This window comes from Macaca mulatta, chromosome 18 (genome assembly GCF_049350105.2).
Source record: "Macaca mulatta isolate MMU2019108-1 chromosome 18, T2T-MMU8v2.0, whole genome shotgun sequence".
Classification (NCBI taxonomy): Eukaryota; Metazoa; Chordata; class Mammalia; order Primates; family Cercopithecidae; genus Macaca; species Macaca mulatta.
In genome coordinates this window covers 78,015,670-78,029,027 of record NC_133423.1, presented here as the reverse complement: position 1 = coordinate 78,029,027, position 13,358 = coordinate 78,015,670, and the positions used below count along the sequence as shown (strand labels likewise).

The 13,358-nt window shown below is 41.0% G+C and overlaps 1 protein-coding gene across 3 annotated transcripts in view; it reads right to left on the bottom strand.

Moving 5' to 3' along the window:
* Nucleotides 1-4,160: 4,160 nt before the first annotated feature.
* Nucleotides 4,161-13,358, bottom strand: part of ARHGAP28 (Rho GTPase activating protein 28) — a 198,080-nt gene continuing 188,882 nt past the window's right edge. For all 3 annotated transcript variants that reach the window (XM_028838212.2, XM_077974761.1, XM_015121571.3), the window contains 2 exons: nucleotides 10,959-11,023; nucleotides 4,161-7,856 (listed from right to left, as the gene is read on the bottom strand). In XM_028838212.2, coding sequence (XP_028694045.2) covers nucleotides 7,762-7,856; nucleotides 10,959-11,023 — 160 coding nt within the window. In that variant the 3' untranslated portion in view covers nucleotides 4,161-7,761. The remainder of the gene's footprint in view (nucleotides 7,857-10,958; nucleotides 11,024-13,358) is intronic.

The following is a 13,358-nucleotide window of genomic DNA, read 5'->3' as shown; positions in this document are numbered from 1 at the left end:
TTTCTCTTGTGGGCATTTAGTGCTATAAGTTTCCCTCTACACACTGCTTTAAATGTGTCCCAGAGGCTCTGGTATGTTGTATCTGTTCTCATTGGTTTCAAAGAACATCTTTATTTCTGCCGTCATTTCGTTATTTACCCAGTAGTCATTCAGGAGCAGGTTGTTCAGTTTCCATGTAGTTGAGCAGTTTTGATTGATTTTCTTAATCCTGAGTTCTAGTTTGATTTCACCGTGATCTAAGAGACAGTTTGTTATAATTTCTATTCTTTTACACTTGCTGAGGAGTGCTTTATTTCCAACTATGTGATCAATTTTTGAATCAGTGTGATGTGGTTTTAAGAAGAACATATATTCTGTTGATTTGGGGTGGAGAGTCCTGTAGTTATTAGGTCCACTTGGTGTAGAGCTGAGTTCAATTCCTGGATATCCTTGTTAACTTTCTATCTCATTGATCTGTCTAATGTTGACAGTGGGGTGTTAAAGTCTCCCACTATTATTGTGTGGGAGTCCAAGTATCTTTGTAAGTCTCTAAGGACTTGCTTTATGAATCTGGGTGCTCCTGTATTGGGCGCATATATATTTAAGAGAGTTAGCTTTTCTTGTTGAATTGATCCCTTTCCCATTATGTAATTGCCTTGTCTCTTTTGATCTTTATTGGTTTAAAGTCTGTTTTTATCAGAGACTAGGATTGCAACCCCTGCCTTTTTTTGTTTTCCATTTGCTTGGTAGATCTTCCTCCATCCCTTTGGTTTGAGCCTATGTGTGTCTCTGCACTTGAGATGGGTCTCCTGAATACAGCAAACTGATGGGTCTTGACTCTTTATCCAATTTGCCAGTCTGTGTCTTTTAATTGGAGCATTTAGCCCACTTATATTTAAGCTTAATATTGTTATGTGTGAACTTGATCCTGTCATTATGTTTTAGCTGGTTATTTTGTTCATTAGTTGATGCAGTTTCTTCCTAGCATCGATGGTTTTTACATCTGGCATGTTTTTGCAGTGGCTGGTACCGGTTGTTTCTTTCCATGTTTAGTGCTTCCTTCAGGATCTCTTGTAGGGCAGGCCTAATGGTGACAAAATCTCTCAGCATTTGCTTGTCTATAAAGGATTTTATTTCTCCTTCATGTATGAAACTTAGTTTGGCTGGATATGAAATTCTGGGTTTAAAATTCTTTTCTGTAAGAATGCTGAATATTGGCCCCCACTCTCTTCTGGCTTGTAGAGTTTCTGCCAAGAGATCTGCTATTAGTCTGATGGGCTTCCCTTTGTGGGTAACCCAACCTTTCTCTCTGGCTGCCCTTAACATTTTTTCCTTCATTTCAACTTTGGTGAATTTGACAATTACGTGTCTTGGAGTTGCTCTTCTTGAGGAGTATCTTTGTAGCATTCTCTGTATTTCCTGAATTTGAATGTTGGCCTGCCTTGCTAGGTTGGGGAAGTTCTCCTGGATAATATCCTGCAGAGTGTTTTCCAAATTGGTTCCGTTTACCCCGTCACTTTCAGGTACACCCATCAGACGTAGATTTGGTGTGTCCACATAATCTCGTATTTTTTAGAGGCTTTGTTTCTTTTTACTCTTTTTTCTCGAAACTTCTCTTCTCGCTTCATTTCATTCCTTTGATTTTCAATCACTGATACCCTTTCTTCCAGTTGATCGAATTGGTTACTGAAGCTTGTGCATTTGTCACATAATTCTCGTGCCATAGTTTTCAGCTCTATCAGGTCATTTAAGGACTTCTCTACATTTGTTATTCTAGTTAGCCATTCGTCAAATCTTTTTTCAAGGTTTTTAGGTTGTTGGTGATGGGCTCGAACTTCCTCCTTTAGCTCGGAGAAGTTTGATCATCTGAAGCCTCCTGCTCTCAACTAGTCAAAGTAATTCTCCATCCAGTTTGCTTCCATTGCTGGTGAGGAGCTGTGTTCCTTTGGAGGGGGAGAGCCACTCTGATTTTTAGAATTTTGAGTTTTTCTGCTTTGTTTTTTCCTAATCTTTGTGGTTTTATCTACCTTTGGTCTTTGATGATGGTGTCGTACAAGTGGAGTTTTGGTGTGGATGTCCTTTTTGTTTGTTAGTTTTCCTTCTAACAGTCAGGACCTTCAGCTGTAGGTCTGTTGGAGTTTGCTAGAGGTCCACTCCAGACCCTGTTTGCCTGGGTATCAGCAGCAGAGGCTGCAGAAGAGTGAACATTGCTGAACAGCAAATGTTGCTGCCTGATCGTTCCTCTGGAAGCTTCATCTCAGAGGGGTACCTGGCCGTGTGAGGTGTCAGTGTGACCCTAGTGGGGAGTGTCTCCCAGTTAGGCTACTCAGGGGTCAGGGACCCACTTGAGCAGGCAGTCTGTCTGTTCTCAGATCTCAGACTCTGTGCCGGGAGAACCACTATTCTCTTCAAAGCTGTCAGAGAGGGACATTTAAATCTATAGAGGTTTCTGCTGCCTTTTGTTTGGCTATGCCCTGTCCCCAGAGGTAGAGTCTACAGAGGCAGGCAAGCCTCCTTGAGCTTCCCGCAGCTTTGTTTACCTACCCAAGCCTCAGCAATGGCAGGTGCTCCTCCCGAAGCCTCGCTGCTGCCTTGCAGTTAGATCTCAGACTGCCGTGCTAGCAATGAGGGAAGCTGTGTGGGCGTGGGACCCTCTGAGCTGGGCGCAGGATATAATCTCCTCGTGTGCCATTTGCTAAGACCCTTGGAAAAGCGCAGTATTAGGGTGGGAGTGACCCAATTTTCCAGGTGTTGTGTGTCAGTTTCCCTTGACTAGGAAAGGGAATTTCCTTCCCCCTTGTGCTTCCCGGGTGAGGCGATGCCTTGCCCTGCTTCGGCTCTTGCTTGGTGGGCTGCACCCACTGTCTGACACGCCCCCATGAGATGAACCTGGTACCTCAGTTGGAAATGCAGAAATCACCTGTCTTCTGTGTCGCTCACGCTGGGAGCTGGAGGCTGGAGCTGTTCCTATTCAGCTGTCTTGGAACCACGCCCCCAGACAGTCTCCATATACATTTTAAAATCAGCTTCTCAATTTCTACAACAAAAAAGACTCCTGGAATTTTTTTTGGATTTCGTTGTGTCTGCAGATCCTTTTGGGGGAGAATGCATGCCTTAACAACATTGAATCTTGCAATTCAGGAACGTGGACTATCCTTCCATTCATTGAGTTCGTATTTAATTTCCCTTGGCAATGTTTATAGTTTTCAGTAATTAGGCCCTGCTTATCTTGCACTAAATTTATTTTTCTATATTTTATATTTGTTGATGCTATTGTAAGTGGTATTGCTTTTATAATTTTCTTTCCCAGCTGTCTTTATAGCTAATACATGGAACACAATTGATTTTTGTGAATGACCTTGTATCCTGTGATGCTGCTAAATGTACTTATTACTTCTAGTAATTTTAACTATTAATTCCTTATGATTTCCTTTACATAATCATATAGTCATATCATCTGCAAATTAAACATTTTTATACTTATTCCTTTCAACACTTTTTGCCTTTTCTTGATTTATAGCCCTAGATAGGATCTCCTGTACAGTGTTAAACAAAAATAGCAAAAACAGACACTCTTACCTTATTTGTTATCTCAGGGCACATTTATTCAATCTTGGCACTACTGAATAATTCTTTTTTTTTTTGGACAGAGTCTTGCTGTTTCTTCCAGGCTAGAGTGCAGTGGTACCATCTTGGCTCACTGCCACCTCCGCCTCCTGGGTTCAAGTGATTCTCCTGCCTCATCCTCCCGAGTAGCTAGGATTATAGGCACACACCACTGTGCCTGGCTAATTTTTGTATTTTTACTAAAGATGGGGTTTCACCATGTTGGCCAGGCTGGTCTCGAACTCCTGACCTCAAGTGATCCACCCGCCTCACCTCCCAAAGTGCTGGATTACAGGTGTGAGCCACTGTGCCAGGGCCAGGCTGGATAATTCTATGTTGCAGGGCTGTCCTGTGCACTGGAGTGGGATCGGCACCATCCTTGGCTTCTCACCCACCAGAGGCTGGCAGCGCCCTCTCACCCCCTGGTGGTGAGAATCTGGTAAGTTACTCTTCAAAAACAAGAACATTTGGAAACATCTGTTTCCAGGTATTGCCAAATATTTCCTTAAGGCAAAAATCATCCCTAGCATCACTGTGCCCTTGGAATAGCCAAGTAGAAGAATTCTCATACAATGTTTTTAGTGTTTTTCTCTTTATTTCTTAAGGATAAAATGCAACATACATATTCTACTTAACAATGAAAGCTGATGGAACAGAAGAATCATTATTAGCTTTTGAGATGGGCAAAGACTTAAAACATTGGTGTTTTCTAGTGTCATGATTTGTCAATCAAATTAGTTTTAGAAAATAGTTGGTAAATGTCTGACAGAAACAAAAATTTTTAAGGTGTATGTAAGTGTGTAAAACTGTTAAAAATGCTTGAAAACACACACTCTAATCCCATGTCGTATTATTTTTATTTGTAGAAAATAGTTAAAAACTGCCTGTCAGAGAAACTATTTAATCCCTTAACACAAAGTCTTTTAAGGCAAATAAACATTTATGAAGAACAGTTGAAATACGCCCGCTAGGAAGAAGGGACATTTTAACTCATGTGAGCTTTCAGTCAAGTGAAATAGGTGGACACCAGATGAAAATGCCTGAAAGAAAAGATGGACATTAATTCCTACTCCTGAACACTCGCGTCTGCACGTGGTTAGAAACTCAAGACAATGAGCAGGGCACAGAATTCTCTGAGTATACCACACAGAATTCTCTCAGAGTATACCACACAGAATTCTCTCAGAGTATACCACACAGAATTCTCTCAGAGTATACCACACAGATCACAGTTACACAGTACTTCTGCTTTTAAAGCTTTGCTGAAAACGTTTTTCGTCATTAAATGTATATTATTAAACATACACTGAAAGCTAATTGAAGGGATTTAAATAATAAGATTCAGGCACAGTTTGTAACAACAATTGTTAAAGTCCATTCATTTTTTTTTTTCCCAAGAAAGGCGAGTGAGGTAGTTTATACTGTATAGACGTTGTAAATAGTTGATAATCCAGTTTGTTTAGAGATCATTGACTCCAAGAATCATATTCCCAAGTGAGCTGCTTAACAAAGGGATCTTCTTTTGCAGAATGGAGGAAAAAAATGAATCAACTCTAGGATTTTTTTCTGAATAAGCATTCCTAAAATGTCAGTTCCCTCTAACACTTTCTCCTGGAGGACATAATTTTCCCAAGTGTATACCAAGAGCACTAGGAATGGGTGAGGGGGAGAAGCTCTTAAGGATAGCATGTAGAAGCCCAGTATCTGCCCTTCTTTTGTTTGCAAAGAATTGCAATGAATTCATTAAACTTTTTAAAAACAACTCTTGATAAGGCAAAAATTCTTTCAATACTTAGATGACAGGCATCTTTGCATTTTAACTGTAGGGGTTTGTTTATTCTGAAGAATAAAATTGGTCAAAAGAACCTCTTTAATCACACAAATATTAGTCTGTGTATCTACTAAAAATTCTTCTCTAATCAATTCGCCCTCTGATTAAGAATAAAAGTTATATCCAATGATACTAGTATTGACATGGCCTTCATATATATATATGGAAGTTGAAAGTTGTTAAACATCCTTGAATAAACTAGAGTGATTATACTTATTGACTCAGCTAAGTCTCTGCCATGTAAAACCACATGAAAGTGGACAAGAAACTGTATTTTACCTGTTACCTATTAGGGATTTATTTGAAACTGATGACAAACTGAAGTAAATCTTAAAACCTTCAGAATTTACTCACAGGTTCTAATGTGTTTTTGGTCAAAAGAAATAAAAATTCTCAAATAAAAAATTTAATGAACAGATTTGTGAATTATATAAACACAACAGAATTGAACTATTTGAATGCAAGGAAATACACTGAGAAATATCACTCAGTTTTCATATACATGCAGAAACATAAGGTAGCTATTTGAAGAATTTCTTCCATATGTGGTCATAAATTACTGCCATTTTACATCTTGGGACGTGGCAATTACATAAAGTAAAATGTTTACCCCTGTTGTCTGAATTGCAAAAATGATGACAGCATTTTTTTCAGACTCTAGAAATTCATGATGTAGCCACGTGCCACCAATTGCCCATACATTAAAAATGAATAAAATGTAGGAATAAATATAAAACTTATGCAGAAGGCACGTTTCCTTTTAATGGGTTTTCAGGCAAAAAAAAAAAAAATTCTCAAATGAACAAATCAAATGAATGGATCTTGTGTTTTCTATAAAAAATAACAAAATCCTAAATTCCAGCAAGTTATCTACATGTTTTAATATAAGCAACGTTTCATATAGATATCAAGGTGTAATATAGCATATAAAAGATTTCCTCTACAAATGGGCTTAAATATTACCATGTTTTGAGACCTGCGAAGTAGACAAAAAGATGTTTTTGGTATTTGTGAGCAACTCTGTCTACTGCTTGAATTGTTAAGAGAGAGTCATTTGGGCCTCATTACAACCAATATAAATTCATCAAAATCTTGTCTGGGATAAATGAGAACTCTGTCCGCATTTCCAGCTAATCCGAGAAGGACTATATCCACAGTCTCAAGAGGAAAGGCAGAGCTGTCCAATCCCTCAGAACCTTTTAGATTTGCTCCAAATTAGAAATGTGGGGACTATGTGTTCTGGGCGGTCACAGGTCTGGAATATGGCTCTGCAGGCTCTTGATAGTGAGATAGTGGTCATCTTACCAGACAGGCATCTGATTTTAAGCCTCATGCTAATCCATGATGCTCGGCCATGCTTATGATTAACAAACAAAAGCAAAATCTGCTTTTATAGTTTATAAAACCCGGATAGAACAGTATTTTTCAGCATTCTTGGATAAAGCAGTTCTGCATTTTTAAACTGGGACTGCAGAAGTGACTGTCTATAGTTGTGAAATATAAAAAAATGGTACGTTTGATCAGAAAAGGAAGCCTGTGCCTGGCACTTGGAAAGATACTGAGCACCATAACCATAATGAGAAAATAGAGGCTCTGTGAATGTTAATACATATGACACCCTTTGTCAAACTAAGCTTCACTAGGAGGACCTGTGCTCATAGAAGAATATGCTTTAAAAGTATCAATTTTCCACAGTCGATGATAGAGAAAAGTTCATTTGCACCAGAATGCTGATAGTCACAATACACAGCCTGATGTACATAACAATACAGTTTCTTTAAACAGAAGTTCTTCCTCCTCCAATTCAGGAGTCAGTCAGAGCATAAATATTGTATGTTTCACTTTAGAAACCGATTCTCTTTAAAAAGCATATCTGGATTATTTTGCAGGGTAGAAATGAAGGCTATTTCTGGCATTCTTGCTCAAAAAGTCAAATATGTACATTAAGTATAAAAAAGGGTCTCTCTCACCTCTCTCGTTGGGTAGCACTGGCTACATAAAGAACATTGCTTATCCCTCGGTCTAGGGCCAAGTTCATTTCTGCTAGGAAGCTGAAATACTAGAAGTGATTAGAGTTCCATATTCTAGATTGGTCTTTCTTCTGGAAGGACCACATCATCTTTCCTTTACTTTTATAAAAAAAAAAAAATCATGAGAAAGCTTCAGCTGAATTGGTGAACCAGTGCCCCTTCCATAGTTCATGCTGACAATGTCCACTGCGGAGGGCCAGAAATACTGAGAAGGCTGTAGGAACAAATATGTCAAACACAGTGTTGTTTTTTCCCTACCAAAATGTAGGATCTTTTTGGCATATAATACATGATAGCAGCTATCTTGAGGATATTTTAAGAACTTGGTTGGGGTTTAATCACCCATTCTGCTTGAGGATTTATACGATATACATCCAATATATAAGCATCTGGATCCAAGCAATGCTCTCCTAAAAGAAAAAGATCAGAGAATAAGTGTACATTTGTGTGTGTGTGTGCGTGCGTGTGCACACGTGTATGTGTGTGTGAGGTTCAAATAAGGTTAATATAGTTCTCTTGGCCAAAGTAAGTAGACATATGTTAAGGTTTCTTAACAAACTCTTCTTCCCTCTTCTCCCTCTCTCCCTTCCTTTTTTTTTTTTCTTTTAGACTGTGAAGTATGGGTATATCAAATAAATCTCATGTGAAATTGTGGAAGAAAGCAGACATACCATCACAGGCAAATTGTTCCCTTGCTTCATGGCATCAATTAGAAAATTATGGCAAGGGCTGGGTGCGGTGCCTCACACCTGTAACTCCAGCACTTTGGGAGGCTGAGGCGGGCAGATCACTTGAGGTCAGGAATTTGAGACCAGCCTGGACAACATGGTGAAACCCCATGTCTATTAAAAATACAAAAATTAGCCAGGTGTGGTGGCAGGTGCCTGTAATCCCAGCTACTGGGGAGGCTGAGGCAGGAGAATCACTTGAACCCGGGAGGCCGAGGTTGCAGTGAGCCAAGATCGTACTACTGCACTCCAGTCTGGGTGACAGAGTGAGATCCTGTCTCCAAAAAAAGAAAAAAGAAAAGAAAACTATGGCAAGAACTTGTTTCAGGTATAAACTCATCATTCATATGCTAATACATGTCCTCCAGTGGTTTTTTTTTTTTTTTTTGAGACGGAGTCTTGCTCTGTAGCCCCGGCTGGAGTGCAGTGGCCGGATCTCAGCTCACTGCAAGCTCCGCCTCCCGGGTTCAAGCCATTCTCCTGCCTCAGCCTCCGGAGTAGCTGGGACTACAGGCGCCCGCCACCTCGCCCGGCTAGTTTTTTGTATTTTTAGTAGAGACGGGGTTTCACCATGTTAGCCAGGATGGTCTCGATCTCCTGACCTCGTGATCTGCCCGTCTCGGCCTCCCAAAGTGCTGGGATTACAGGCTTGAGCCACCGCGCCCGGCCTCCTCCAGTGGTTTTACAGATAGGTACTTGACCAGAGCTAGAGAAGATTCAAGTCAAGTTCGTTTTAGGAATGGTCATTTTGTTTCTTCACTACGGATGTAAAGCCCATAGGTAGGAAATCCCAAAATGGTAACAACTAAAAGATCATCATTCCCTGGGGCAAACGTATTCGAAAGTCTTTACGTGCAGTGTGCTTGAAACGTATGCTGAAGTCTCAAACAAAACTACCAAGAGCTGCCTGCATGCTCGGTTGTTTGATTCATTCACTTACCAAATATTAATCATGTGCCAGGCATTATTCCAGGGGCTGGGTTTACAGCCATGTATCAGTCAAAAACATTCTAAGAGCAGCATAAGGCAACTAACAAACACATATAATATCAAGTAAGTCCGCTGGTGATAAGAACATGAGAGAAAGGCCAAGCATGGAAGGCATGTTCGGGAGGGTGTGAGGAAGGGGGGTCTCGCTGAGAAGCTGATTTATCGGCAAAGACCTGGCAGAGGCCAGGGACTGAGAAGTGAGGCTGTCTGGAGGGAGGGCATCCTGGGGAAAAGTCAGAGCACATGCAGAGGCCCCAAATCCAAGCCTGCCAGGTGATTGTATTTACAGGTTTAGTGTTTGAAGGGACCCGTGGGATAGAAATTTCAGGGGCATCCACATACAGGTGGATTTAAAGCAGTGAGATGGATCAAGCTCGCCAAGGAAGGTAAGTGCAAAGAGAGGAGAGTTCCGAGGACTGAACCCTACCGTTCTCCAACCTTGAGAGGCTGAGAGGACAAGAAATAAGGGGCACAGGGGCTCCAGCAGCACAGCCAAGGAAAAGTGGGAAGACAGTCAGAAGCTTAGGGCGTCCCTGAAGTCAGGTGAAGAAAGTGTTCTTCAAAGGAGGGAAAGATCAACTCAGGCAGTTCTAAAAACAGACGAATTGTGTGGTGACCATGACAAGAGGGTGATTCTGGTGTAAGTGCTGAGGGACAGAGCGTGCCTGGAGTGGCTTCAAGAGAGAACAAGGAGGAAGAAATTGGAGTGTAGACACTGATTCAAGAAGCTTTTCCTGTAAGGTGGAACAGAGAAACGGGAGTAGACTTAAAAGGGGGTCAAGAAAATTTTGTAAAGGTGAGGGAAATTGCCAGTTTTTTAAATGCAGATGGAGATGCTGCAGCTGGGAGGGAAAGGTTGATGGTGTCGGAGAGCGGAGGGTGCTGGCGAGAGGAGGTGCTGTCCTCAGTGGGAGCACAGAGCGCCCATGGGACTGTGAAGATATTCACAGACCAAGCGGGGAAGTTTTGTTGATTCCTCCCCTGCTCCCCCAGGGAAATAGAAAGAATGAATTTGGGAGGAGAGTGAAAATAGGGAAGTTAATCAAAATGGTGTCATGCCTCCGAAAGTTCTTACAGTCTTCTCCGCTTTGTTTTGCATCGAGTCTCCAGAGAGACTTTCCAACTTCAAGTTACACTGAAAAGACCCAGGCCAGCGAGGCGCAGGGGCTCACACCTGTAATCTCAGCACTTTGGGAGGCCGAGGTGGGCGGATCACTATTGAAGAGACCCAAGCCAGCGAGGCGCAGTGGCTCACACCTGTAACCTCAGCACTTTGGGAGGCTGAGGTGGGCAGATCACTTGAGGTCAGGAGTTCGAGAGCAGCCTGGCCAACATGGTGAAACCCCATCTCTACTAAAAATAAAATAATTGTCTGGGCATGGTGGTGGGCACCTGCAATCCCAGCTACTAGGGAGGCTGAGGCAGGAGAATCACTTGAACCTGGGAGGTGGAGGTTGCAGTGAGCCAAGATCATGCCAATGCATTCCAACCTGGGCAACAGAGCAAGGTTCCATCTCAAAAACAAAACAAAACAAAACAAAAACAACAACAATAACAAAACAGGAAAAGATCCAAGCCTACTCCATATCAACACTAAAATATTCTCATTTAAATTTTGAAAATATTTTAGAAAAGTTGTGCAACTGTTCTCACATGAGATAAAAATATCAGAAACCTACTGATTTTTAGTTTTTATCTGAGAGATTTAGAAAATATACCTTTATGGTAATATCAACATATTTCTTTTAGAGTAATCAGAGAATTGAGCAGTAGAAATTATTACAGTATGCTTACCTATATTTCCTCCAATTTCATATAACCTTTGGTTCTGAATCTTAATACATTCTGATGAACCATGACTGAAAAAAAAAAAAGAGAAAGTAATGTAATTTTAGCACTCTATCCTGATCTGAGGTAAAAGTGCATGTTAAACAACCAGGCAAAAATACTTCATTCTACCTTGACGAAATATATCCCACAAAACTGTATCATGACTGAAGTTATGATAAAAACAATTGTTTTTCTGTCTGGCACAGACAAGAAGCTGAGGCCCCGGGAGGACGGGACTGCACCCACCAGGTTGGGAAGCCGCAGTGCTCCACCACATAGAGCCCACTGAGGCCACAGCTGCCAGCTCCATTTCAGGGTAGTTACTGTTACTGACACATCAAGGCTGGCCACGGAGCAGCTGCATGTTTAAAGCTGCCTTGTCATTGGCCGTATTACTCTCAATCCAAAAGAAGTCAGGTTTTATTTCTGCATTTGCCAAAAAATTGAATGGGATTATCAGCCCATGTCACATTTCTCAGTTTGCCTCATGCTTTGCAAGGTGTCTAAGGCTGACTTCATTGCAAGTCTGTGCCCCTTAATAAAAGCAAGTCACGGCCGGGCACGGTGGCTCATGCCTGTAATTCTAGCACTTTGGGAGGTTGAGGCGGGTGGATCATCTGAGGTCAGGAGTTCGAGACCAGCCTGGCTAACATTGTAAAACCTCGTCTTTACTAAAAATACAAAAAATTAGCTGAGCGTGGTGGCGTGTGCCTGTAGTTCCGGCTACCCGGGAGGCTGAGGCAGGAGAATTGCTTGAACCCAGTAAGAGGAGGTTGCAGTGGGTGATCACGCCATTGCACTCCAGCCTGGGCGACAGAGCGAAACTCCATCTTGAAAATAAAATAAAATAAAATAAATAAAATAAAATAAAATAAAATAAAGTCACAGGAAACTACCACTCAATTTAATTTTTCCACCCCAGACTAGAATGCTGTGTTAGAAGAGTCTAAAAGACTATCGCTGACCTCCATCCCCATCAAGGAGCGACTTTCAGCTTGGTTCCTTCAATAATTGTCCTGGCCTCTCCACTGTGAGGAAGATGCAAGTGTGCCCTCTTTTTTTGTTGTTTTTTTTATTTAATCGAACTTTCATTTGAGATGCTGTAGATTCACACGTAGTTGTAAGAAATAATAAAAGCGCATCCTGTGCACCCTATACCGATTTCTCTCGATAGCAACATCTCATAAAACTCTAGTGCAGTATCACGACCAGAATGTTGACACCCATTCAGGGAAGATGCAGAACATTTCCAGCCCCACAAGGCACCCCCTGCTGCCCCTTTGTAGCCACATTCACTCCTTCTCCCCATCCTACCCTATCCCCATCCCTTACCCCGGCAGCACTACCCTATTCTACAGTTCTATAAATTGGTCATTTCACAAAGGTTAAACAAATGGAAACATACAGTATGACACATTTTTGTACTAGCTTTTTTTTTTTTTTTTTTCTCCAACTTGGCATAAATCCCTAGAGATCCACCCAAGTTGCTGCATTTTTATTGCTGAGTAGTATTCCACGGTATAGAGGAGCCAGTTCTGTAGTCACTCACCTGCTGAAGGACACCTAGGCTTTTTCCCCCCAACCTTGCCAGTTTTTGACTGTGTAAATAAAGCCGCCATCGGCATTTGTGTACTGGTTTTTGTGTGAACACGCTCTTCATTTCTTCGGGATAAATGCCCAGGAGTGTGAATGCCGGGTCATATGGCAGCTGGAGATTTAGTTTTTTTAAGAAACTGCCAAACTATTTCATGGAGTGACTACACTATTGACATTCCCGCCAGAAATGCACGAGCGACCCCGTTTCTCTGTATCTTTGTCAGTATTTGGTGTTGTCAGTATTTTTTATTTTAGCCATTCTCACAGGTGTATAGTCATATGTAATTGTGGTTTTAACTAGCATTTCCATAATGGCCAACGATGTTGAACATCTTTCCATAGTTGCCATTTGTTTATCTCTTTGGTGAAATGTAATCTGTATCTCTTTGGTAGTGTCTGTTCATGTCTTTTGCCCACTTTCAAACTGGATTGTTTGTTTTTTTAACTGTTGAATTTTGAGTGTTTTATTTATATATTCCAGATACTAGTCCTTTGTTGGATACATGGTTTTGCAAATACTTCATTCCAGTCCTTAGTTTGTCTTTTCATCCTATTCACGTGGTCTTTTAGAATGTAAGTTTTCCATTTTGATGAAGTCTAATTTATCAATTTTATTTCTTATGGGTCACATTTTTGATGTCAAGCTCTAAGAACTCTTCAGTTTTAGATCACAAATATTTTCTCCTACATTATTTTCTAAGGGTTTTATAGTTTTACACTACACACTTAAGTCTGTGATCCGTTTTGAGTTAATTTTTGAATAGGTGT